The sequence below is a fragment of the Euleptes europaea genome, chromosome 18 (genome assembly GCF_029931775.1).
Source record: "Euleptes europaea isolate rEulEur1 chromosome 18, rEulEur1.hap1, whole genome shotgun sequence".
Taxonomy (NCBI): domain Eukaryota; kingdom Metazoa; phylum Chordata; class Lepidosauria; order Squamata; family Sphaerodactylidae; genus Euleptes; species Euleptes europaea.
The window spans coordinates 28,410,786-28,438,676 of record NC_079329.1 but is presented as its reverse complement, the minus strand read 5'-3'; the positions used below and the strand labels follow the sequence as shown (position 1 = coordinate 28,438,676).

Below are 27,891 nucleotides of genomic sequence, written 5' to 3'. Positions count from 1 at the left end.
ATGCTTCCTGAGGCAAGTGAGACCAGTCCTGCACCAATAGCGACTAAAGGGAACCTCCGTATGCAGAGGAGAGAAACCTCTGAGTACCAATGCTAGGAGATAGCATCAGGGGAAGGCCTTGGCCTCTGTGCCCTGTTTGTTTGCTCTCGAGGGTGACTGGTTGGCCACTGTGTGGAACAGGATGTTGGACTGGATGGACCAATGGTTTAATCCAGCAGGGCTCTTCTTATACTCGTAATATGATTGTTGAGTGAGTTATTAAGGAAGGGTGCTGTCACTTTTCCAGGCCTCACCTGGCTCTCCCGTTGAGTGTTCACTTCCTTGGAATTCTCCAAGATACCTGTCTTTAAGGATTCACCTGTAAGGGAATAGGGTGTTGACGATGCTGAACACCATTTGGCATTCAAGTGCTGTCTCCTGCATTTCCCTTGCTACCAAGTGCCTTCCTAGGTCTGATCATGCAAGAAAGAATTAATTTGGCCACCAAAACAAATATGCAGAATGGGATATTTGGTGTTTGGTAGCAAAGCTGAGCTGAGCTCTGTATGGCCTTTTCTGTTGCATAGTGGATGTTTATCTGCATTTGTGAGTATACTGACAATGTGGGGTGGGGGGACCCTTAATGCTAACTAGATACCTGCCCTCTATCTTCTTTGTGAACTTCTTTTCTGGTGCTTTCCATGGAACCTAATGGGCATATTTTTACTTACGCCGTCTATTTTGCAAATGTAATGAATCACAAGTGACAGGCATGAACCCTTGGGAGCATCTGAGTTTGACTGAGTTGCAGTTCTTCCCTGCAGTAGCCCCAACCCCACCCATTTTTTGCTCCTTGGTCTGGTGTACCTCTTTCAACCAGAGCATCTGTTGCCAGTGCTAGGCTGGTGTAAATGCATGATGCTGGCCTATTTTTTTTTTAAGTTCTACTAGTGCAAGTTCTACTAGTGAGAGCCAGTGTAGTGTATTGGTTAAGAAGGATGTACTGTAGTCTGGAGAACCAGGTTTGATTCCCCACTCCTCCACATGAGCGGCGGACTCAAATCTGGTGAACCGGGTTGCTTTCCCCACTCTTTCACATGAAGCCTGCTGGGTGACCTTGGGCTAGTCACACTCTCTCAGAACTCTCTCAGCTGCACCCTACCTCACAGGGTGTCTGTTGTGGGGAGAGGAAGGAAAGGGGAGGGGCTGTGGCTCAGTGGCAGAGCATCTGCTTGGCATGCAGAAGGTCCCAGGTTCAATCCCCGGCATCTCCAGTTAAAGGGACTAGGCAAGTAGGTGATGTGAAAGACCTCAGCCTGGGACCCTGGAGAGCTGCTGCCAGTCTGAGTAGACAACACCAACTCTGATAGACCAAGGGTCTGATTCAGTATAAGGCATCTTCATGTGTTCAAGCCGGTTTGATTCTCCTGGAAAGGGAGAGAAAGTCTGCATATAAACACCAACTCTTCCTCTTCCTCCTCCTCTTCCTTTTTATTGCTGTGCCTGCCCAGTGGGCATAGTTTAGGGAGAGAAGTGCTATTTAAAGGAATTGCGAGAGATCCACCTCCCTGATCTCCTTTTTAACTGATAATTTTCAAGTGGCTGGCTCCTGAGCTTGTAGATACTGGAGAAACATTGCTTCTGTGTCTTTTGTGGAGCTGACAGTGGAGGAATCTGCTGCTAACCTTGAGCGATGGCTCTTGGAGGTGTGAAATGTGCCATCTTCTTTTCTCAGTTCCAATCTGAGGACTTTTGGATTACCTGGTATTTTCAGTATTGTTTAGTGTCACATAATAAACCCTCAACCGGTGTATGACAGACAGTCAAAGGACTGCCCAATCACCTTTCTGGCTCTGCTCAAAGTCCATTCAATCAATGAGGGCTAGAATCTTGGTATTTTTAGGATGAGGTTCCAGTTCTGTCTAAGATAGCTGATTCCTCACTTGTGTATCAAAAAGACTGTAATCTCATAAACCATGTTTGCTTCGGTTGGTCAAAAATGGGTATAAGGCTTATAAAGAACTATTTGCCTAGTCTGTAAGAATCACCTCCGTGCGACCTGATAGGGAGCCTTTTGTAAACCAAAAGGATATGAAACGCCACCTGGTCTGACCACTGGGCTCCTTTCCCAGGCCGGTGCCTGACACATAGGTAACACGACACATTAAGCGGTACAGAAATTACATAATAGGATCCTACTTACAGTACGCTATATATAGCAGTATAGAACAGCAGTCCCCATCATTTATCCAAGTAAGTTTGTGAACTATTTGGTACTATGCACCCTTGTTAAAAGGTAAAGGTCCCCTGTGCAAGCCCCATGGGGTGACGTCACATCCCGACGTTTCCTAGGCAGACTTTGTTTACGGGGTTGTTTGCCAGTGCCTTCCCCAGCCATCTTCCCTTTACCCCCAGCAAGCTGGGTGCTCATTTGACCGACCTCGGAAGGATGGAAGGCTGAGTCAACCTTGAGCCGGCTACCTGAAACCAACTTCCGTTGATGCACCCTTGTTACCTGTGCAGAAAAGCCCCCTTGAATACTTCAGCTTTGTATAGTTTATGGAAGGACAGGAGAGTGGGAGCTATCCTGATCTCCTTGGGCAGGCCATTCCACAAGGCAGGAGCCACAATGGAGAAGAAGAGTTGCCGTTGTTGATAAAATATCCAGGCCAGGACTCGGCGGATAGGGTTAGGAAATTGTTAAGTGGTGAGAATCTTCAGGTCACAAACAAGGTCGCCAAATATTGTGCTGTTATGAAGCTTTGTAAATCTCTGCTAAAATGATGTTATTTGTGCATATTGGGCCTCCTTCTCTCTCCACTTAGTCTTTTATGTAGAGTGTTTTTTAAAATTTATATTTATATGTCCTATCATTTTAAATCCGTTTTTATAATGTTAATGTTGAGATTTATTGCTGTATAATTTTTACTGGTCTGATTGACTGTATTAATAAATTGAGAAATTGAGTTGGTTTTTATACCCCGCTTTTTCTCAAAATGGCTTACACTTTCTCAAAGTGGCTTACACTTACAAAGTGGCTTCCCCTCTCCACAACAGACACCTTGTGAGGTAGGTGGGGCTGAGAGAGAGCAGAGAGAACTGTGACTAGCCTAAGGTCACCCAGCAGGCTTCATGTGGAAGAGTGGAGAAACAAACCCGGTTCACCAGATTAGAGCCCGCCGCTCATTTGTTGGAGTGGGGAATCAAACCCTGTTCTCCAGATTAGAGTCTGCTGCTTTTAACCACTACACCACGCTGTGTACGGGCAGTTGTTGATTTTTCACATTTGCAGGTTGGCACCCGCAGAAGACCCTGCAGGCGTGTGCAAAGTTGTCATGGCGGAGCATAGGGGGAGAGGCAGTTGCATAAACAAGAGGGGCCAAGACCGTGAAGGGCTTTATATGTGATAGCCAATAACTTAAACTGAGCTTGGTAACAAATGGGCAACCAGTGGAGCATCTACAGAATGAGAGTAATGTGCATGCTTCATCTAGCTCCCACTAATAGTCGAGACTCAGCATTCTGGACTAGTTGGAGTGTCTGAGTTGACTAGTGATTTTGAAGACTTATTTGCCAGACGATCCCTGACAGAGACTGAAAAGTCCTGGATTGTGCAAAATGAGTTTCTGCTGGTGCAGCTAAGCAGGGTTGAGCCATGCATTGTATGTCTGCAGTACCAGAGAGGCACCATCACAGAGAGAGGTTTGGTTTCTTTACCATTTCCATCTACCTAATGCAACAGAAGGAGTCCCGTGGCGCAGAGTGGTAAGCTGCAGGACTGCAGTCAAAAGCTCTGCTCACGACCTGAGTTTGATCCTGATGGAAGTCGGTTTCAGGTAGCCGGCTCAAGGTTGACTCAGCCTTCCATCCTTCCGAGGTCTGTAAAATGAGTACCCGGCTTGCTGGGGGTAAAGTGTAGAGTACTGGGGGAGGCAATGGCAAACCACTCCGTAAACATAGTCTGCCTAGTAAACATCGGGATGTGATGTCACCCCATAGGTCAGTAATGACCTGGTGCTTGCACAGGGGACTACCTTTACCTTAATGCAACAGAAGCACAGCTGTCCCTTTGGCAGTCCAGCAGAGACTTTCTCAGGCTGTCCTCTGCCCTGCTAAGGTTGCTTTGCCACCAGAGATGCTTGCCACTGATTTATTTCTGAACTAGCAACGGCTGCCCAGTGTCCGATGGCTGCCCAGCATCTCCTCTTCCTCCACAGGGCAATTTCTCTTTGGCTGTCATTGCATCACCACTGAGGATTCTAGCCCCTGAATCTGACTCTGTTCAGTCTCAAGGTCTGAACGTGACAAGGCAAAGGTCTGCTTTTTATAGGGCTTTTGCCTCCATCTGTCTTCCCAGCCGTTGAGTCTGTTGTGCCTGCTGCAGTGAGTGCCAAATTAAATACTCAGTGGCCTAAAATAAACTGCTGAGCTTGAGTGTCGCCTGGGGCCAAAATAGAAGCTGGCAGCTACTTGCGGCCGTTGGAAAGTCTTCTGCCCCCCAAAATAGCACCCCTCAATTGAACCTATCATCACATGTATTTATTTATTTATTTTGATGGCGACCTGGATGTCTGACTCTGTGCGGGTTCCCAAGATCCACATAAGAATAACCTTGCTGGATCAGACAGAGTAGCTGCCACCAGCCGGATGCCCCTGGGAACCTCACAACTGAGGCACGAAAGTGATGCTCGTCTTGGGCTGTTCATTCCCAGCATCTGATATTCAGGGTTTTACTGCCTCGGTGCACAGCGTGGGGAATATCCTCCACCCCTGTTTTGCATAATCCTTTTTCAAAAAGCTGTCTGAACTGATGGCAGTTGTGACACCTTGTGGTAGCAAATTTCACAAGTTAATTATGTGTGTTGTAAGAGTTCTGGCTTTTTCTCAGTCCTTGAGTTTACTAACAGTGCATCCGTCTGTGGAATGTTGGTGTAAAGGGAGATGACACCCGAAGTGACTAGGACAACGTCCACCTCCAAGCTGGTAATTTCACCTAGTTTGTTAATTTCACCTAGTTTGTTAATAAAGTTGGTCTCCTTTATGTAAGGTAGCATCAAAGAAAGAAAGAAAGGAAAGAAAGAAAAGAAAGAAAAGAAAGAAGGGAGGGAGGGAGGGAGGGAGGCTTATATATTCCAGCAATAGTTCTAAAACCAAATCACAACCAAAAATAATTGGTCTCCCAGGAGGAAGGGACATAATGACATTTATTTATTTATTTATTCATTCATTTACTGCTATTTGCTAGAGCCATGAATACGTTTGGGTAGCAATATTCTAATAAAGTTGGAGGCGTGTTTTAATAACTTTCTTGTGTAAATATACCAATCCATCCCAATCCACAGATATATACGGGGGACAGGATTGAAAAATAGATGATTTATCCAGAAGTCCATCTGTATGTTCTTGAGAAAAAACTCAAAATGTTATCCCAGTCTATGGGGAGAAGGCCAAATTGGAGAATCCAGTGTCGGTGTGCAGAAAAGAGGGCCGTACCAATGCAGAATTAAGGAAGAAAAGGGGTGGGGAAGATGTTATAGTGGGAGAAGAAATTTTATTTCACTCAAGGATTGCTATACATTCCACATGCAGCTTGGTCAGGGAATCTTGAACAACAAACACGAAAACAGAATTTTAAAAGTGTTTAATACCAAGCATAAATGTTAGATTAAAATTAGAAACCAAAGACAGACCATTTCTTAAGGAATGCCACAGGGCCTGTAAGAGGTGTTCTGTCCGGCCTGTAGCTGAGTGCAGCAAGGGGGTGTCATCAGAGCTGGCCTCCCTGCTCCCCCCCCTTGCTGCTACCAAATGTAAATTTGGGGATCCTGATTGTCTTTCCAGGCCCACTGTGGCTCTATGCTCTCAAAATGATAGCCAGTTGTTTAAATGTTTAACTAATTAATAAATTTTAAGGTTTATTGAACACATACATGAACACATGAAGCTGCCTTATGCTGAATCAGACCCCTGGTCCATCAAAGTCAGTATTGTCTGTCTGCTCAGACCAGCAGTGGCTCTCCATGGTCTCAGGCTGAGATCTTTCACATCACCTCCTTGCCTAGTCCCTTTAACTGGAGATGCCGGGGATTGAACCTGGGACCTTCTGCATGCAAACCGGAGGCTCTACCACTGAGCCACAGTCCCTCTCCATGGCTCTCCAGGGTCTCAGGCAGAGGTTTTTCTCATCACCTACTTGCCTAGTCCCTTTAACTGGAGATGCCGGGGATTGAACCTGGGACCTTCTGCATGCCAAGCAGAGGCTCTACCACTGAGCCATGGCCCCCTCCTCGGTACAGAGAGTCTCCAGTGTGCTTGGACTAGAAGTTCCACACCCTGAAGAGCTTCGCCCCCCCCCCATCTAGACACACAGCAGCCCCCACACCTCTGCTGCATCTCAGATCATGCGCTGTAACTAGGGTTGCCAACTGCCAGGTAGTAGCAGGAGATCTCCTGCTAATTCAACTGATCTCCAGCCGACAGAGATCAGATCACCTGGAGGAAAATGGCTGCTTTGGCAATTGAACTCTATGGCATTGAAGTCCCTTTCCAAACCCCGTCCTCTTCAAGCTCCGCCCCCAAAATATCCCGCCGGTTGCAAGGAGGGACCTGGCAACCCTAGCTGTAAGCTCTGCCCCTGCAACCCCATCAGGAACCAGCCTGTCCTCTTCCTCTGCACTCATACATTCAGTCCCAGCCCAGCTGCCCCCGCCCAGACCTCTGCAGCCCCACCCTCCTGTCACTCACTTTTGTGACTGTTTTCACACAACGCAAAGTTAAATTGTGGAACTCCCTGCCCCAAGATGTGATGGCTGTGGACATGTTCATGTAGGAGAGTGGTATTCGTGGCTATTCGTTAAAATGGATACTAGTCATGCTGCATACTTGTTCTCTCTAGCATCAGAGGAGCACGCCTATTATATTAGGTGCTTTGGAACACAGGCAGGATGGTGCTGCTGCAGTGGTCTTATTTGTGGCTTCCTAGAGGCACCTAGTTGGCCACTGTGTGAGCAGACTGCTGGACTTGATGGGCCTTGGTCTGATCCAGTAGGGCCTTTCTTATGTTGGGTGTTATGGTTTTATTATATTGTTATGTTGTTTTAATGATGTTAGCTGCTCTGATCCCGATAGAGGGCGGGATACAAATAGAATTAAATAAATAAATATAGGCCATCTAATATGAGAGACCAATTAGTACACAGTAGAAAGAGTAGGAGTCCAACAGCACCTTAAAGACTAACAAAACCTCTGGTAGGATATGAGATTTTGTGAGCCACAGCTCACTTCTTGAATGTCCGGCTAACACAGCTACCCATCGCGATCAGTTAGTATACTGCAGTACTTCTTTACTCATTAACACTTGGCCAGTTTCACCAGGAGCCAGCCTACCAAAGGGCCACTTTCCCTGTGGAAACTGCTCGCACAAGCTTTGCAAGAGGTTGGTTGTCCTATTAATTTATTTATTCGGCCAATTTTTGCCCTGCTTTTCTCCCCAACGGGGACCCAAATACCAAAAGCAATCCAAATAAATGAACAATTTAAATAACCAAAATACAGTTTAAGTAAACAAGTACACAAAGAAGAAGAAGTGGTTTTTATATCCCAACTTTCTCTACCTTTTTAAGGCAAATCAAACTGGCTTCCAGCCTCCTTCCCTTCCTCTCCCCACAACAGATACCCTGCGAGGTAGGTGGAGCTGAGAGAGTTCTAAGAGAACTGTGACTAGCCCAAGGTCACCCAGCTGGCTTCATGTGGAGGAATGGGGAAACCAACCCGGTTCATCAGATTAGAACCCGCTGCTCTTGTGGAGGAATGAGGAATCATACCCGGTTCTCCAGATTAGAATCCACCACTCTTAACCACAACACCACCAACTGTGTCCCTGTCTGGTCCTGGAGCCATAGGGCTCTGGCTCGCACAAGGCCACAGGCTGAGGACCAAGAGGTTTATAATGACCCCCTCCCCTCCATGGGCCCCAGACTCGGTGTTTCCCCAGAGCTGTAAGCAGAAGAAATTTGAGTCTGAAAGACCTAGGGCAAGTGTGGGTTTATGGAGGCTAAGTAGTAAACAAGCACAATATCTGAGACTGCATAGAGCACATGTATTGCTTACATGGTGTTTAAATCAAGTTATGTGCTTTAAGTTATTAACTGCTGTGCTTTGTGGTGTCTGGGTCCACTCTGCGAAATTAGGAAACATCTGGACTTGTTTCAGCTTACTTTCAGTAGTTGAGTCTGGGCAGGTGCAAAATATTCCCTGCCCTGAGCAAGGGTGGCAGTGGATGGGGTTTAGGTTTTCTTGCCCTGCAGGGTGCAGTTTTATTTTTAAAAATATACATCTCCACCCCACTCTCCTGCTATACACAAGGATCACCATGCTGAGCCACAAACTTAAAAAAAAAAAGATTTCCCGACTGTTTTCTGCTTTTATTTAAAACGAAAGACATAGATCTCAAATCCTTAATCAGTGGTTCTGTGCTGCATAGAGAAATGTAATCTTTCCTCATTACTGAACTCCTGCATCTCATCTGGTTGGGGGGAGCTGTATTTATTGATGGGGAGGCAAAGTCTTAATCTCTGCCTCTGTTTCCCCCCCTCTTCAGTCTGCAAAGCAGGCGGGCTGCCTGTCGGGTGGGGAGGGGTGGTAGGGTTAGCATCTGTGCCCCACCCCGTCTGCGCAGCCCTGCCTACCTTTAGTATAAGCAAAGTGTTTTCCTTTGTCACCCTCTGTAGGGCAGACATGCTGTCTATTGCCGAAGGGGGAAGCCTGGATCTCTGCCTACCAGTCTGAGCTTCAAAGCAGAGAACCTGTCTGTTGTAGAAAGAGGACGCCCCTGCCTTACCCCTCAGTCTGTGCAGCCCCTGCAGCTACGAACAGAGTGTGTGCCTCTGTCAATCCTTGCAGGCCAGACATAATGTGTGTCACTAGGGAGATGGTTGGTCCTCTGCCCTGTAGTCCCATTTCTGCAGGGTTCTACTTATCTTTCAATGGTACAAACACAGCTTGTGTGTGTGTAAAGTGCCGTCAAGTCGCAGCCGACTTATGGCGACCCCTTTATGGGGTTTTCATGGCAAGAGACTAACAGAGGTGGTTTGCCAGTGCCTTCCTCTGCACAGCAACCCTGGTACTCCTTGGTGGTCTCCCATCCAAATACTAACCAGGGCTGACCCTGCTTAGCTTCTGAGATCTGATGAGATCAGGCTAGCCTGGGCCATCCAGGTCAGGGCACAAACACAGCTTGCCTTGTAAATATTGCCTCAAATGTTGCCTCAGAGGGGCTTAGAGTCTGCCACTCATGTGGAGGAGTGGGGAATCAAACCCGGTTCTCCAGATTATGAGTCCACTGGTCTTAACCACTACACCACACTGGCTCTCAAGAAGTGAATATGTTGTGCTTGGATGTGCTATGCATCGAAAACAGATGAGATGTCCTTTATAGTGGGAACATTTGGTATTCTTTCCTGGTTGGTTGATGTTCCTATCGGGCACCTGTCTGCTGAGCCACTCTATACCTTTCCCTCTTCCCACCTTGGGAAAATGAAATCAAGTTGGGAGGTGTCAAACAGCCAGATGTGAACGCTTCCATTGTAACAGTGCTAGAAATAATTGCAGTTGAGTTAATTATATTAACTATACTCGAGAGTAGACATATTCCAGTCATATCTTGCTTGATTATTAACCATCTCCATGTGTGTACAGTACCATCAAGTCGTAGCTGAATTATAGCAAGGCAAGAGATTAACGGATACCATGGACTACCCAAAAAACAAATCGGTGGGTTATCGATCAAATCAAGCCTGAATTGACCATAGAAGCTAAAATGACTAAACTGAGGCTATCGTATTTTGGTCACATTATGAGAAGGCAAGAGTCACTAGAAAAGACAGTCATGCTAGGAAAAGTTGAGGGCAGCAGGAAAAGAGGAAGACCCAACAAGAGATGGATTGACTCAATAAAGGAAGCCACGGCCCTCAATTTGCAAGATCTAAGCAAGGCTGTTCAGGATAGGACATTTTGGAGGACATTGATTCATAGGGTCGTCATGAGTCGGAAGCGACTTGACAGCACTTAACACACACAAGAGATTAACAAAGGTGGTTTGCCATTGCTTTCCTCTGCATAGCATTGCTGGAATTCCTTGGTGGTTTCTCCTCCAAGTACTGAGCAGAGCCAACCCTACTTAGCTTCTGAGATCTGACAAGATTAGGCTAGCCTGAATAACCAGCTTTCCCCCCCCCCTGCTGTTAAGTCACAGTTGACTTACGCCGACCCCGTAGGGTTTTCAAGTTAAGAAACATTCAGAGGTGGTTTGCCATTGCCTGCCTACGCGTCACGCCCCTGGTATTCCTTGGAGGTCTCCCATTTAGATACTTGCCAGGGTTGAGGCTTGAGAGTGTGTGACTGCCCCAAGGTCACCCAGCAAGTTTCCATTGCAGATTGGGGATTCAAACCTGGGTTTCCCTGACCCTAGTTTGAAACCTTAACCACTACACCACGCTGGCTCTCAAGCATCTGTACTACCCTTTAATACACAACAGCATATTTGCAGTTCAGCAGTACTTCCCTCTTCCACAAACACATAAAATATGCACGCTAACACACGTGCACTAGGAGCAGCACCTTTCTCTCTTACACACATGTAAAGGTAAGCAGAGCCTTCTCTCCCCCAACAAATCACTGTTTTTTTCCGTCCCTCTCATAGGCTTCTGCAAAGCTGCTCACAGAGTTACTCCAGTCTAAGCCTATTCATTTCAATGGGTTTAGACTGGAGTAACTCTGTTTAGGAATGCACTGTTAGTCTGACAGTGGCCATTTTACTATTGAGAGGAGACTCCATCATGGTAGGTTCAAGAAGACTTTTGCCATCTCTTCCCGCTCAGATGTCTGACCTCAGAAATCCCAAGTTAAAAGTGTTGCACAATCGGCCAGTAGATGATTTTCCACTGAATTCTGAAGTGTTGAAACTTCATAACTTCAGAAATACATAACAGATTTCTTTTACCGAACTAGGGAAGGGCAGAGTCCTGGGATATGCTTGGGCAGAGTCCTGGGATATGCTTCAAATGTTTAGTGCAATCAAAACTGGCAGAAGGAGAAATTGCAGGGAAGTTTTGGGAGTTCGGAAAAGGGCTTGCAGTGGCCACACAGCAGTTCACAGAAGAATTTCTCAAGTGCTGTAATACAGTCATTTTTCGTTGGATTCTTTTCTGAAACGGGGGCAGATTATACACTTCTGCAAGACGTCATGTTGATTTTATAAAGAATAGAAGTCCCAGGCTGTGGTAGAAGAAGAAGAGTTGGTTTTTATATGCCAACTTTCTCTACCACTTAAGGGAGACTCAAACCGGCTTACAATCACCTTCCCTTTCCCTCCCCTCCCCACAACCGATACCCTGTGAGATAGGTGGGGCTGAGACTTGATGGCACTTTCCACCACCAGTAACGCTATCACATCTTCCACCCCGGACATTTCAGACTCCATCAACTAGACTCCATCAAGAGGTTCAGCTCTTGAACTTTAAAATTTTTATCAACAAGGGGAGGAAGGCTTTATGTTAAAAGAAAAGATTACGTGTGTGTGTGTTGGCATTAAAAATAGAACACTCTCTCATGCCAGGTTTTCCAGGTTATCTTATCACATCCTTGGTGGAGGTTTGGAGGAGTAGGGAGATCAAAACGGATATAGATTGCTAGTCCTTGAACTTTGTTTGGTTCAGCCTTGGAGCTTCTTGTGTGTGTGTGTGTGTGTGTGTGTGTGTATATAAACTTGAAATATATAAACTTTTTACTTTTACTTTTGATTACAGGTATAAAAGGAGTACAATAACAGCATAGGTGTTTAATACATTTAAAAATGAAAAGAAGAGGAAGGGTCATTATAATTTTAATTTATTTTCCATAATCTTTGAAACGGTTTAGATGCATGTTGAATTTCTTTCTGGTTTGTGTATGAAATGAAATCATGCCACATTTCATAAAAATTCAATATATTAGCTTATATGTCTGTATACAATATATTAGCTTATATGAACCTGTGCTTTCCCTTCCCCGCTGAAAAGCCACAGTCAGCCCCCCCCCCCCATTTAGAAGATCCTTCTAAACCAAGCCAGCTGCTTCAAGCCTGCTTGGAGCACAGGGGTATCCCTGTTAATCCCTTGTAGCCAAGCAAAAAAGAAGGGGCACCTTAAAGAGTAACAGCGTTTATTCCGGCATGAGCTTTTGTGAGTCAGAACTAACTTCCTCAGATGCAGTGAAAGAAAAGAATGTTCTTAATTTTTAATGCAGACTGTTACTGAAGGGCCTGGGGAGGCTGGGCTTGAGCAAAGAGAGGCCCGAGATCATAAATCAGGTGTGGCTCTCTATGTTAGAGACTTGGATGGTTCGCATTGTTGCTATGGATGATGGATGAGGGTGGTCAGACATTCTAGCCTCATGCGTTAAGCAGAAGTCCAGTGCAGTAAGGCAAACAGCAAATTAATTAAGGAAGAATTGTTCTGAAAGTAAAGGATTATGGTATGCTACAGCATGTTCACAGCAGACGTTGAAGTTTCTAAAATGCACCTAAGTCACTTTTTGCAGAAGCTCAGTGATAGCCTCAAGCTTCTTCTTGCAACTTGGTGCAGTGTGTATGTGTATCCGCGGAGGAATCAATTTGATGAGGCTACAGCTCCCACTTTCTCCTTCCCCCTGCCTTTAGTGACCAAAGGATTTTCTCTGCAACGCTTATGATTGGTAAACCTTTACCATTTTCTGAACACCTTTCTGGCCCAGAGATGTTCATTGCCAGGACTCAGTGTAGGGCACATGCACAATGGTAAATGCGCCTGAGGGTTTGCAGCCTGCTTTTTATCCTGAGCGGCCACAGCTTGCTTCCCGCAATGCAAAACCACAACCTGCTCTTTGGGATGAAGGAGCACTTTGCATTGCGTAGTGCAGTATCCTAACATAAGGCTTCGGTGTTGGATGGGATAGACCATTGGGAAGCGTAGCTACCCTTGCCAGCAGTCAGGATTTCTGGCTTGCTTCTCAGAACCTCTAGGGTATCATGACTAGTAGCCATTTTGACTAGTAGCCATGGATAGCCCTCTCCTCCATGAACATGTCCTCTCCCCTCTTAAAGCCTCCCAAGTTGGCAGCCATCTCCACATCCTGGGGCAGGGAGTTCCACAATTTAAAATTCCCATTTTGGGGGTGGGGAGACAGAGCAATGACTTCTTCATTCCAGTCCACCTTTATGCATTTTTAACTTGGAAAGAAGTCACTGCAACACTTGAGCCCTGTGCTGCCCTCATTCCTTATCCCATTTTTTTTTTAGGTGACGGGGAAGAAAAAGGCAGGATAAAAAAACAATCTAGTGTAGCCAAAGGAATCCTGGTATCTCTTAGTGTCTGCCATTGAGCATTATCAGGCATGTTATATGAGGAAGGGGTCATAAAAACGTCAGGTTTTACCCTAGTGGGAATCTCTTGCTCCATTAACTACTGTGGTGTCTCCGGAGAAGGCACAGGCTGAGAACAGGCAAGCATGCAGATAGAATCCTCTTCTTTTAACAAGCGTCTCTCTGTCTCTCAGCAGGTCCTGAGCCATGGCAGTGTGGATCCAAGCGCAGCAGCTGCAGGGGGACGCCCTGCGGCAGATGCAGGCCCTTTATGGACAGCACTTCCCCATTGAGGTCCGCCATTACCTTTCACAGTGGATTGAGAGCCAACCATGGTAGGTGAGCTTGGGTATCCAAGGCTGCCTATTCAGCCTTTTTCCAAACCGAAGAGGTTGAGCTGAAAAATGCTAAAATTACAAATATACAAATTTTAACAAGGCGCACATTCAAGTTAAAAACATAGGACTCTAGCATAGGCAAGACTTTCACATTCAGTGTATGCAAACATGAACACCTGTGATGTACAATCTTACATTGACCAAAGTAGGATCCAAAAAAGGACCAGACGCATTTCGGCCTAAGAAGGCCTTCCTCAGTGGTCAGTAATATAGTTATAATTTAGCACACATCCTGATAATATAATTATATCATAAAGAACAGTAAAAAATGTATAAAAGCCCTTCTAGTATAGTTTGACTCAATAAAGGAAGCCACAGCCTTCAATTTGCAAGATCTGAGCAAGGCTGTCAAAGATAGGACATTTTGGAGGACTTTCATTCATTTCGCCATGAGTCGGAAGCGACTTGACGGCACTTAACACACACAGTATAGTGAAGCTCCCTGTATGTTTATTTATTTCTTATATACTAGAACGTGGCTTCCATGTCTCACCTTCTGTTGCATGTCGGGCTCTTAGGGATGTGTATACATCAAGCAGTGTAATAGGTCAAGGCTGCCTCTTTAGCCTTGCCATAGGGTAGGGTGGGATGGAGGTCACAGGGAAGATAGTAAACGCCACAAGCCCTTTGTTCTGACTCTCTCCTGCTCCAAAGCCCCCTAGGTTTTCTAGGCAAGGTGCCTGCCTGCTTGCTGGGCCTCCCAAGTAGTCCCTGATCTAACCCCAGTTTTTGAGGGCTTGCTCGTGATTCCTTCGATGCCCACCATGCTGCTTCTGGAACCGCTTACAATTGTGTGTTGGTCACTGGAGACCATTGTCAGTGCCTGCTTGTTCTTGAGCCCCTGGAGTACCAGTGCCAGGAGACAACATCGGGGAAAGGCCTCGGCTGCTATGCCCTGTCGTTGGCCCTCCAGAGTAACTGGTTGGCCACTCTGTGACACGTGATGCTGGACTAGATGGACCACTGGGTCTGATCCAGTAGGGCTCTTCTTATGTTCTTAAGAAGCTTTCCATTTGGTTTTGGTTTTTGGGAGTGTTAAATAGCATGTTGGAGAGCATGCCTTCTTTGAAAATGTTCTTTTCCCCTAGAGCCGTGGTGGCGAACCTATGGCACGCGTGCCAGATTGGGCACTCAGAGCCCTCTCTGTGGGCACGCACACCATCGCCCCAGCACAGAGTTCGCCTGAGTTCGTTACTAGAAAGCCAGAGGGACGCGGGGCCGGGCTGCTCCCCTTCCCCTCTCCACTCATGCCTGAGGGCATTTCTCACATCACCCGCCCCTCTGCCCAGCAGCCCAATGTGAGTGCTTCCTCCCTCCCCTGTCTGGGGTAAGGCGTGTCAAGGAAATGGGACCCCCCCTCCAATTCCTTGTTGCTGAAAAATCTTTGGTCCAGGCCTTTGGCCTTCCAGGATGCAGCTCAATTAACGTTGGTAAAAAATGCAAGTTCTTCCCCCATCCGCCGGGCCACTTGTTGTCGTAGTAACAAATGGTCCTGCCTCAGGGAGCCCCAGGTGATCTGCTCTGTAAGCATTTGTCACCTTGGTATTTTCTGTTGCAAGCTGGATGTCATCGATCTTCGGTCAGCTGGCATCTCCAGAATCTCAGTGAGGTTTGAACTCCCCCCACCCTGAGATCCTGGAAAATAAAAGAGGAACACACACAACTGTGCGTATGGTGGTCTGGACACGCGGACAGCATGTCGGATACCATGAATCCCTCTGATTCCTGGGGCAGGGATATGCCAAACAGAACTTTTGGAACATTTATTGAATGCTGAACTGATGTGCATCATCGCTTTTGGAACGGGTAACATTTTTGTAACTTTCTACGCTTTTGCCAAACTCTTGAACCTAAGAATCCTACTGTGTAGCCAGCTGCTTAAAAGCTTTGTTGTTTTGATTTGCTTTTTAGAAAGTCACACAAAACTTTTATATGATCTTTTATATGATCAACATTTTTATATGATCTTAAAGGTAAACCACAGAATTGCTTCTCCAATCCTATTGGAAAAGAAGTGCTTGCAGAATTTCACATAGCCGTGAGTGTTCATGAAATACAGCATGATGCAGCCATCCAACTAGGATACTGCTGGCTTAATAAAAAAATAAATGCAATCTTGCACAGTATTACTATTATTGACAGTATTTATATTTCACTTTTCTAACTGCTCCCTGTCCCTAAGGGGTTCACAGTGTAAAAGAAGCAAAAAACATCAGCAGACAGCCACCAGAAAAGACACTGCTGGGGTGCGGAGGACCAGTTACTCTCCTTCTGCTCAATAAAAGAGGAACACCCACTTACCCAGCATGTAATTAACCTGTGGAACTCCTTGCCACAGGATGTGGTGATGGCATCTAGCCTAGATGCCTTTAAGAGGGGATCCATCACGGGTTACTAGCCCTGATGGGTATGTGCTACCTCCTTATTATAGATGTGGGCCACTGTGAGATACAGGAGCTGGACTAGATTGTTCAAAAGCATGCCAAATGTAAACTTTTACCTTTCCATAAAAAGTTGTTTGTATCATTGAAAGCTCTGTTATTGTGTTTTTCTTTTAAGACAAAAGATGTTAATGTATGAGTTGTTTTTTTCTAAACTAAAACCTCAGTATTCAGGTTAAATTGCCATGTTGGCACTTGCCGATAAATAAGTGGGTTTTGGGGTGCAGTTTGGGCACTCGGTCTCTAAAAGGTTCGCCATCACTGCCCTAGAGTTAAGCATCTCTAGTTCTGTAGGGCCTCATGGAAAGGGGCCTCTACCTTGGAACACTTCCAACAATCAGCTGCCTCTTCCAATGAGACCAAACATTCAGATCAGTTTCAGATGCCTTCCCGTGTGTCCCTTGCTATTGGGCAGACGGGCACAACATATGGGGCCTTTTTAGTTATCGCATCCGAGGGAGGCCATCGTGGTCTTTTTGTTGCTATGTCTACACAGGCAGCAGAACGTGGCTATTCCAGCAGCTGTTCAAGTGGAACAAAAGGCGTTTAAGAACATGAACATAAGAAAAGCCCTGCTGGATCAGACCAAGGCCCATCAAGCCCAGCAGTCTGTTCACACAGTGGCTAACCAGGCGCCTCTAGGAGGCCCACAAACAAGACTGCTTCAGCAGCATTATCCTGCCTGTGTTCCACAGCACCTAATATAATAGGCATGCTCCTCTGATACTAGAGGGAATAGGTATGCATCATGACTGGTATTCATTATGACTAGTAGCCACGGATAGCCCTCTCCTCCATGAACACGTCCACTCCCCTCTTAAAGTCTTCCAAGTTGGCTGCCATCACCACATCCTGGGGCAGGGAGTTCCATAATTTAACTATGCATTTGGTGAAGAAATACTTTTATCTGTTTGGAATCTCTCACCTTCCAGCTTCAGCAGATGACCCCGCATTCTAGTATTATGAGAGAGGAAGAAAAGCTTCTCCCTGTCCACTTTCTCCATACCATGCATAATTTTATAGACCTCTATCATGTCTCCCCTTAGCCGCCTTCTTTCCAAGCTAAACAGCCCTCAGCATTTTAACCGCTCCTCATAGGGCAGTTGCTCTAGCCCCCTGATCATTTTGGTTGCTCTTTTCTGCACCTTCTCAAGCTCTGCAATATCCTTTTTTTAGGTGTGACCAGTATTCCAAGTGTGGTTTTTGTCATTTGTTGCTCTCTGGTTCCTTTTGCCTGCTGTGGTCTTGTGACAATGTTGAACACAAAACCAGCAGTGGGGCCAAGCATACAATAAATACGTGCTCTGTTATCAAACCACACACAAAACAGTAAACAGTACTAAAGTCACCAACAACCAATATACACCATACCAAATATCCAATTGTGACAAACAATTTTTCTATTTTTCTGGAGAAACGATGCTGCAAATGTTCATATCTAATACATCACAGTTTCCAAGCCAAGGAAGGTCGTTGCAGCGATGTGATGCGGCCAATGCTCTTCTGTATCCAACACGTTTGTGCTGCAGCCGTATATTTATCCAATGATCCTTCCAAAAGATTCTCCTCAGGTTAAGTAGCCTTTACCAACCCTGATAGCTGCCCATGGAACGGGACATAGCCACAAGCTTATGACAAGGCAACTGGTGGACGTGACATGTTCCGTGAACACTACATTTTCATGAACTATTAATGTATATGCAGCTTTTCAGGTGATTAAAAAAAGCAGACAGCCCACCTGGATCTCAGGAGGCGGAAGCACGCTTAACAACCCAGCATTTGATTTGCTGATATAGGTGTCCTGCCTTCTGCATTGCAAAGGCAAAAGGGAGCCAGGCTGCATGCACAGGAGAAAAATCCACTGTGACATTTGAATGTGGCCTGAGTTGCCCTCCCTGCCATAAAGGGTTAACTTTTGGTGCCTCCCTATTAGTGGTTGTAGAGAGCTAGCATGGTGTAATGGTTAAGGTGTTGGACTAGGGTCTGGGAAACACAGGTTCGAATCCCCACTCTGCCGTGGAAACTTGCCGGGTGACCTTGGGTCATTCACACACTCTCAGTCTCGACCCTGGCAAGTATTTGGATGGGAGACCTCCAAGGAATACCAAGGGTGTGACATGGAGGCAGGCAATGGCAAAACCACCTCTCTGATATCTCTTGCCTTGAAGACCCCACCATTAGTTCACTGTGACTTGTCGGCAAAAAGAATAATTGGTTTTTATATGCCGACTTTCTCTACCTCTTAAGGGAGAATCAAACCGGCTTACAATCACCTTCCCTTCCCCTCCCCGCAACAGACACCCTGTGAGGTAGGTGGGGCTGAGAGAGCTCTAAGAGAACTGTGACTCGCCCAAGGTCACCCAAGATGGCTTCATGTATTAGGAGTGGGGAAACAAATCCAGTTCACCAGATTAGTCTCCGCCGCTCATCTGGAGGAGTGGGGGAATCAAACCCTGTTCTCCAGATCAAAGTCCACTGGTCCAAACCACTGCTCTTAACCACTAAACCACACTGGCTGTATTTGTTGTAGGGTGGTCTAGGATGTCTGGCCTTCATCTGAAAGTCCAAGAGGTGGCAAAACTTGCTGCTCTCTGCCTTCTTTTGGGATAGGGGCACACGGGCAGAAGTGGGAACTCACGTGCACTCCTTGTGTGCCCTTAACTGGCAGGGACTCCATCGACATGGACAACCCCCAGGAGGGCGCCAAAGCCACGCAGCTGCTAGAGGGGCTGATCCAAGAGTTGCAGAAGAAGGCCGAGCACCAGGTGGGCGAGGACGGCTTCCTTCTGAAGATCAAGCTGGGCCACTATGCCACCCAGCTGCAGGTAGGTGCCAGCAGTGGGGAAGGAGAGAAGGGAGTATAAATTTTGGGGACAGCTGATGGATGTTATTCAGGTGCTCCATCCATCCATCCATCCATCCTTCCAACCATCCATCCTTCCAACCATCCATCCTTCCATCCTTCCATCCATCCATCCATCCATCTATCCATCTATCTATCTATCTATCTATCTATCTATCTGTCTGTCTGTCAATCTATCAATCTATCAATCTATCAATCTATCAATCCATCTATCATCTGTCCATCTATCCATCCATCTATCTGTCTGTCTGTCTGTCTGTCTATCTATCTATCTATCTATCTATCTATCTATCTATCTATCTATCTATCTATCTATCTATCATCTGTCTATCATCTATATCTATCAATCCATCTATCATCCGTCTGTCCGTCCGTCTATCTGTCTGTCTGTCTGTCTGTCTGTCTATCTCATTTATAGCCCGCCGTCGTTGGCCAAGGCTAGGCTCAGGGCAGGCGACAACCATAAAAATCAAACACGACTTCAATATAAATATATCAATAAAACAGTTAAGAACAATAAAAACATGCTCCCATAATCTTATTACTGCTAAAGCCATAGATGGTGCACTGTACCGTAATCACTCCCTGGAAGGCTGTAAGCAGGCAGGGCCCTCTCAAATCAATGCCAGTGCAGAGTCAATGATGAAGAAAGGGGGGTGGTATGGAGGCCAGCACAGATGACACCTGCGGCTACCCTCAGTTGTAGGCCTGGCGGAATAGCTCTGTCTTACAGGCCCTGCGGAACTCTTTTAAGGTCCCGCAGGGCCCTGATGTTACTAGGCAGAGCATTCCACTAGTCCTGGCTCTCATCGAGGACAGCCGCGCACTCCTAGGGCCAGGGACCACCAACAGATTATGATCAACTGAACGTAACATTCTTGTGGGGGTATACCAGGAGAGGAAGATGGTTATTCAGGTGGCTCCTCCACGCACCTCCTGTCCCAAAGTCTCAGGTCATCCGCTCTTTCTTTCTGCTTAGAGCACGTACGAGCGTTGCCCTATGGAGCTGGTCCGCTGCATCCGACACATCCTCTACCACGAGCAGCGCTTGGTGCGAGAAGCCACAGATGTGAGTATGGCATATCCGTTGGGAAGGGCGGGAGGGTCTACGTGAAATTTTTTCTGCTGCATGGAAGCTTATCCAGGTGTGCCAGAAGTAGCTCTGGAGCCGTTGTCTTCTTCGCGTGACAGTTCCACCCTCTTATCATCCCTTCTTTTCGCCTGTTTTCCTCAGAGCCTCTCCCAAGTTAGCAGTCCGGCCGATGCCCTCTCCCAGAAGCACTTGCAAATCAACCAGACCTTCGAGGAGCTGCGCTTGGTCACTCAGGACACCGAGAGCCAGCTGAAAAAGCTTCAGCAGACACAGGAATACTTCATTATCCAGTACCAGGAGAGCCTTCGCCTACAAGGTGTGCATCGGGGCTGGAGGGGAGAGGCGAGTGGGATAATACTCAGTCTTCCTCCTCCCACATTGTCCAACCTGTCAGCAAAGGTTCTCTTCTCCAGTCCCTGCTCTCTGTACCTCCCCCTGAAGAAGTAAGCCAGGTGGTGACCAGAGACAGGGTTTTTCTATGGCGGCATCTGTCCTCCAGCAGCCCTGATAGCCCAGACTAGCCTGCTCTCATCAGAGCTCAGAAGCTATTCCAGATAGGTACTTGGAGGAGAGACCACCAAGGAAGACTGGGGCTGCTGGGTCCAGGAAGGCAACAAACCACCTCTGCTTATCTCTTGCTTTGAAAAAAACCCATGAGATACGGAAACTTCATGAGGTCACCATGAGTGGGTTGCACTTTGGTAGCACACTTTACCTTTTAATTCTCTCCTTTGGAATGCCCTCCCACTAAGGATCACCTGCACCTACTTTATGTTCCTTTAAGTGCTAAGCCAAAACATCTATCCAGGCTTTGGACTAATGGGTTTCTTTTCGGGGGTTTCATGGTCTGCTCCGAGCCTGAGGACAATTTTATCAATGTCATTTCAGACTATTTTGATTTATGTGCCTTTTTAGTTGGCTAGGATTGTTCTTATGGAACTGTTTTCCCCAAAAACAAGACAGTTTATATTATAAAGTTATAAGTACATAAGAAAAGAAAGCATAAGAAAACACAAGGCCCATCAAGTCCAGCAGTCTGTCCAAACAGTGGCCAACCAGGTGCCTCTAGGAAGCCCACAAACATATAAATTATGAAGTTTTGACAATAAATGTTTGCCAAATTTTCTGTTGTTGCGACACATCATATCCTCTTTTTAAATTAGTCAGAATTATTAGGAGAAATGTTTCTTTGCATTTCAAGATATTTACTACGGTTTGAGTATCTTTTATCTGGACTGCTTGGGACCAGAAGTGTTCTGTATTTTGGATCTTTCCGTGTAGTGGAATTTTTGCATATACATAATGAAATACCTTGGGAATGGGACCCAAATTCATTTACGTTTTATATACACTTTATACACATAGCCTGAATGTAATTTTAAACAGTATTTTTAATAATTTTGTGTACATTGAACCATCAGAAAGCAAAGGTGTAGCCATCTCACCAGAATACCTGTATCAGCTGTTAAACAAGAGCATCAACAAACAAACTAACAACGGGAGGCTTTCAGTCTCCACCTATGATGCAGTGTACACTGTATTTTATTTTTTTAAGTGAGAGGAAACATTGAAAGCAGGCAGCACGGATTCCGGCTCGGTTGGCTTGAAGGGTCTGGTTTTTGGATCAGTCCAGATATGGGATGTCAGGATAAGGGATACTCTGCCTTTATTAGTCGTTTGCTTCGTTGATTTGTTTTCCTGTCCTGATTGGTTTTGTTTGATTGTTGTGGTTGTAAACTGGCCTCCAGTAGGTCTGGAGGGGGGGCATACAGGTTTCTTAAATGTGCTCTGGCCTTAGCTACATTGGTCTCTTCCACAATTCTGACATTGCGGCTGAAGAGTGGATAGAAGGCATCCATTTCTGACATAATTGGGTGTGAGAGGCAGTTTAGGTTGCCACGGTGGAGCTTAATTCTTTCTCCTTCCCCCCTCCCAGCCCAGTACACTCAGCTTTCCCAGCTGAGCCCCCAGGAGCGCATGGCCCGGGAGCCCACTTTGCAGCAGAAGAAGTCATCGTTGGAAGCGTGGTTGCACCGCGAGGCTCAGACGCTACAGCAGTATCGCGTGGTGAGCACTCCCAGCTCCCGACCCTCTGTTCCCTTTCCCCTCTCCCAGTTCAGCCTTGTGCCCCTGCCCTCTAACGAGCCAATCTCCTCCTCCTTCAGGAGCTGGCTGAAAAGCACCAGCAGACCCTGGCCCTGCTCCGCAAACAGCAGACGATCATCCTAGACGACGAGTTGATCCAGTGGAAAAGGCGGCAGCAGCTAGCGGGGAACGGTGGCCCCCCCGAGGGCCCTTTAGACGGCCTGCAAGCCTGGTGGGTAGCCATGGTGTGGTGGAGAGGGAACAGAGGGCAGAAGAGGGGATGGCTTCTCCCAGCTGACCCGCATGCTTTGTGTCTGAACCGAGCCAAATAGTGGCTCTTTAAGGACTAACAGCATTTGTTCCCGTATGGGCTTTCGTGAGTCAGAGCTCACTTGACTAACACAGCTACCCCAGAGGAGCCCAATTCTGCCTTCTCAGATGTTTCCCATGGAGAGTTGCGGACTTCCATCTTGTCCCTCGTCACAATCGGTCTGCCTGTAAGGCCGCAGAGTTTTGTGCATGGTACAGTAACATCCGTCACTGTCTCCTTTTCTGTCCTGCAGTCCCAGTGTTAACGCAGATTCAGGTTACATGTATTGTTGATTCAGCAGTTGGTCTTTACAGCATCGCCCATAAAAATAAACTGCAATCACAATCAGGTAATCAAATAAAAGCACAATTATGGTGGCATGCAGTTAATATATAAAATAATTTGAAAGGATTGCACTACTGTATCACATTTCTTTTTATAGCATTATTGCAAGGCAGCATTGAAGTGCAACTTACTTAGTATCCTGCCGTAGCTAGCGGGTGGATGTGGGTGAGCCCGGTTGGTACCGGGGTGCTACCTCCTTGCAACTGCTTAAAGAATCCCCTTTCCTACTTTCAGCAGAACTGAGAAAGGGCACTGCACTAAGAGATATAAAATTTCCAGAAAGCTTTACAGCACGCGGGGAGGGGGGGACCTTAAATCTGTTGCTTTAACAACAGAAAATACATAACGTATAACTTAGTTAGCATATGAAATTATACTAATTGGCATGCTAATGTAATTTTAAAAAATGCTTTACAGCGTCATCCAAAACAGATTTACACCCTTCTAAGCCCATTGAAGTCAGTGGGCTTAGACAGGTGTAATTCTACTTAGGATGGCATTGTTAGTTTTCTACAAGCAATACTGCAAATACGCCAGGTACTGAAGTGATACAGAGAGAGTTTCCAGAAGTTGCACCAAGTGCAGCCTTGGCATGTTTTGTTCATTCCAAAAGAAAAAGTATGTAAGAGTTTTTTCAGTGCTCCCCAAAATTTATTTTCTGTAAAAAAAAAACACACACACACACAACACATTCCCACAGGCCAGATATTTTACCTTTGTTTTCAGCCTGATTACTACTTCTTTTCTCCCAGCTGGCAGATTCCCATGGCACTCATTAATAAACAGGCTGAAAGAGCGATTTTCATTTTGTAGACAGTCAAGGTCATTGCTCATAATCTCTTTTATTTACTTCACTTATACCCCACTTTTCTCCCCAGGGTGACTTACAATATTCAGCCCTTCTCCATTTTATGATTACAAAATAACGACCCTAATTTCTTTTTAATGTTAATGGTTTTCCCTGACTACGAAGTGCAAAACCCATACTTAAATGCCTTCTGCCCCCAAGAAAGCAAGAGCAGGTAATTTTCAATTGATTTATGAATTCCCCAAAGAGCCAGGAGTAGTTAATTAAGCCAATAAACGTTGACAGGAGAAACCTCGGTAGCATTTTGAGTGGCTGAATGAGACAGCCTGGTGCTACAATTTTGTTTTGTTAAAAAAAACAAGATGGAAGCACAATTCAGAAAATTCCGCAATGTAGTTAACCAACTACAGTGTCATTTGGATTGTCCATTGATTAACTGTGGCAATTCCACACTAAAAGGCTGGTGTGGGACCAACCTTAAATCCAGACCAGATTACAGTAATGGTGATTTTTGGAGACAAGGGATTGTGAGATAAGGAATAAACGCCCACTGGAATCTAGATAGTGGTGGTAGCTGGAAGCGGTGCCCCTTATCCACACTTTTTCTTTGTAGTGCCCCTATGCACACATATACTTTATCCAACGCATGGTTGTGGTGAGGATGTTTTGGCAGCCACCTGAGCATACCTGGGAAACGCCTTCTGGATTGGCCACCTCTCTACTATAGCTTCCAGACTACTTCTTCTCTCCCCAGGTGTGAGAAGCTGGCCGAGATCATTTGCCAGAACCGGCAGCAAGTGCGTCGTGCCGAACACCTGTGCCAACAGCTACCCATTCCCGGGCCTATTGAGGAGATGCTGGCAGAGCTCAACAGCACTATCACTGACATCATTTCTGCCCTGGTCACTAGGTAATCCACCTGGGGATGGGGCATCTTTGCTGAAAGAGCTTTTTCTGGGAAGAGTGTGAGGATGGGTGGCCTAGAGTTGGGAAATAGATACCAGATCAATAGCACTCAGCTCTGAGAACCAGGGTGATGCAGTGGTTAAGAGTAGCAGACTCTAATCTGAGGAACCGGGTTTGATTCCCCACTCCTCCACATGAGTGGCATGAGTTGATGTAGAACAGGCAGATCAGAATCCGGTCATAAATCAACAGAATTAGTAGTTACACATACTGGATGGTGAAGGAGGTCAGAGGTTCAAACAGGTAAACAGATATTTTAAAAGCGAAAATTAACTGATGTTGGTTCAAGGTTATAGTTTGATAAAACATGTTAAGAGCAGCCGAGTAAAATTTCCAAAAAGTGTGCCCTGTAGCGCTGTTAGAGATTGTAATGACTGAGGAAATTCGAGTCTCTGTTTAAGCAAGAATGACATTTTGTCATTTGTGTATTTTGACCTAATATGGGGTTGTCCATGCTTGTATTCATGGTCTCCTTCAAAAGAAACAACAGGCTTAGATCTTAAGAGCAAAAGTTCCCTGTGGCTAAATAGTGTCTGCCATGCAGCTTTCTTTCTCTTCTGCCAGCTCTTCCGTTTGTGCAAGGGCTTACTGAAAACCCTGGCCCTGCTCTGCAAACAGCAGATGATCATCCTAGACAGATGAAAGGAAGCGCAAGCACAAGAGTAAGCACACTTCAGGGCAGAGACTAGTTAGCGTGCACAGAGCTCATTCTAGGCTCCAAGCCACAGTAGTAGAAGAAGAAGAGTTGGTTTTTATACCCAAATTTTCTCTACCTTTAAGGAGTCTCAAAGCGGCTTACAATCGCCTTCCCTTCCCCTCCCCACAACAGACACCTTGTGAGGTAGGTGAGGCTGAGAGTTCGGAGAGAACTGTGACTAGCCCAAGGTCACCCAGCAGTCTTCATGTGGAGGAGTGGGAATCGAACCTGGTTCTCCAGATTAGAATCCGCCGCTCTTAACCACTACACCACACTGGCTCTTGCAGACATGCAGCTTCCCTGCTAATGTTGTAGTGTTATCCTTGGAGAGCAGCAGACCCTCGTTTCCTGTCTCATGCGAAGGAGTCCTCATGAATTTCAGCACTCTTGCCAGAAGCATAACAAGAGAGCTCGGGAACCCTGAGTGGCAACAACTAGTTATGTCAGGGGAATTCTTTCCAATCCCTCAGTGTACTAACTGCTCCTTCTGTTTCTCTCTCCCCTCCCCAGCACCTTCATTATCGAAAAGCAGCCTCCCCAGGTGCTGAAAACCCAAACCAAGTTTGCAGCCACAGTGCGGCTTCTGGTCGGTGGGAAGTTAAACGTGCACATGAACCCCCCTCAAGTGAAGGCCACCATAATCAGCGAGCAGCAGGCCAAAGCCCTGCTCAAGAACGAGAGCACCCGCAAGTATGTCACCCATCCACCCCATCCTCCACCCCCTGGATTGCATATGGCAGGGAAGACTGAGTGACTTAGCCAGAGAAGGCTGTAGCAATTAAATGACGAAATAAGCAGTCAGCCTGATTCTGTTAACTTAGTCTGGTCTCTCAGCTTTCTCCCAAGGAATTAGAGTGTTGGTGAATGGTTCCAAGACGTTGTCGCTTAACCAAAGCTTTGTTGGGGGTGGCAGGCATGCTACCAAAAAGAAAGCCAACTTACAGTCCTGATATTTGTATGTTTCTTTGGTTAGAATAGTTAGCGAACTCTTAAGTTAATAAGTGAGCTTTTTGTTAAAACATGAACAAGAACCCAGAGTCTCTATTGGGTGCATATTACTTTAGTTCTGCACCTGATAAACTTTAGTAGGAAGGTGCTGAGCCTCCCATGGTAAACTGGCTTATATTCTGCTAACTTCTATTGTGTTCCTTTGGCAGCGAGAGCAGTGGTGATATCTTGAACAACTGCTGTGTGATGGAATATCACCAGGCAACTGGAACGCTGAGCGCACACTTCCGCAACATGGTGAGCGATAGGATGCCGATATTGAATCCTACCCTTGTTTTTCCAGTTCCACATGTTTCTTTTTTTTCCCCTGCTGAAAAGCATATTACTAGTCCCCCCCCTTGCCATCTGCGGGAGATTTGGAGGGGGGCCGATTTGCAAGCGCACAGTGTGCACACCCAATAATGTCCCTTCCAGGGTAAACCCAGAAGTGACAGGATGCTCTAGCACGTCCCTAAAAACTCTGTGGAAGCCATAGAGTTTTCAGAGGAATGTGCTAGAGCGGCCCTCTCAACCCAGAAGTGACTGGGGCGCTCTAGCATATTCCTCCAAAAACTCTATGATTTCCATGTGTGTGTGTGTGTGTGTGTGTGTGTTAAGTGCCGTCAAGTCGCTTCCGACTCATGGCGACCCTATGAATGAAAGTCCTCCAAAATCTTTGACAGCCTTGCTCAGATCTTGCAAATTGAAGGCTGTGGCTTCCTTTATTGAGTCAATCCATCTCTTGTTGGGTCTTCCTCTTTTCCTGCTGCCCTCAACTTTTCCTATCATGACGGTCTTTTCCAGTGACTCTTGTCGTCTCATGACGTGACCAAAATACGATAGCCTCAGTTTAGTCATTTTAGCTTCTATGATTTCCATAGGCGGTTTTAATGAGACGTGCTAGAGCGTCCCTGTCGCTTCCAGGTTTACCTTGGAAGGGACATTATTGTGCCATCCTTTAGCTGGCCTGTTTCCCCCGCCGGTCAGCTGAGGGGCGGCGGGCAAGCCTGTTAATTGGTGGGCAATTGCTTGCCGTTAACAGGCACCTGGCAGCCCTAGGTATAAGCTTTTGAGAGCCAGAGCTCCGTTTGCCCAAAAATCCTGTTGGTCTTTACGGTGCTACTAGACTTGAATCTGGCTGTTCTACCGCAGACCAACACGGCTACTCTCTGAAACTGGTTTTGTATCTTTTTTTAAAACGTCTTGTCCCCTTCCCTATTTCTCTGCTCTTCCCTCAGGGCTGTATATGGCTCCTTCCATCCTCCACTGCCACAGCCCTTAATGGAAATCCTTATTTGCACCCAGAATCTCCAGTCAGACCAAAGTCGGCAATCTACTTTTTCCATCCGCAAATTGGCCTAGCTATATATTTGAGTTCAAGCATATTTAGTCGCCCCCACCTGTTCCCAGGTACTTCATATTTCTTCCAGGCCTTTGACAATCTCTCCTCTTCCCCCTCCCCGTGCCTGTCACCCTCATCCCACCTCACCACGCAGTCGCTGAAGCGGATCAAGCGTTCGGACCGGCGCGGCGCCGAGTCAGTG

The 27,891-nt window shown here is 46.3% G+C and overlaps 1 protein-coding gene across 1 annotated transcript in view; it reads left to right on the top strand.

Annotated features, from left to right (window-relative positions):
• Window positions 1-27,891, top strand: part of LOC130489781 (signal transducer and activator of transcription 5B) — a 68,916-nt gene that overhangs the window by 29,545 nt on the left and 11,480 nt on the right. Inside the window, exons 2-11 of the mRNA XM_056863570.1 lie at window positions 13,552-13,689; window positions 18,862-19,018; window positions 20,036-20,125; window positions 20,291-20,465; window positions 22,086-22,216; window positions 22,315-22,466; window positions 24,452-24,607; window positions 25,871-26,050; window positions 26,518-26,605; window positions 27,844-27,891. The exon at window positions 27,844-27,891 is cut by the window's right edge and continues 375 nt beyond it. Of these exons, the coding sequence (XP_056719548.1) occupies window positions 13,562-13,689; window positions 18,862-19,018; window positions 20,036-20,125; window positions 20,291-20,465; window positions 22,086-22,216; window positions 22,315-22,466; window positions 24,452-24,607; window positions 25,871-26,050; window positions 26,518-26,605; window positions 27,844-27,891 (1,305 nt within the window). The 5' untranslated portion in view covers window positions 13,552-13,561. The remainder of the gene's footprint in view (window positions 1-13,551; window positions 13,690-18,861; window positions 19,019-20,035; window positions 20,126-20,290; window positions 20,466-22,085; window positions 22,217-22,314; window positions 22,467-24,451; window positions 24,608-25,870; window positions 26,051-26,517; window positions 26,606-27,843) is intronic.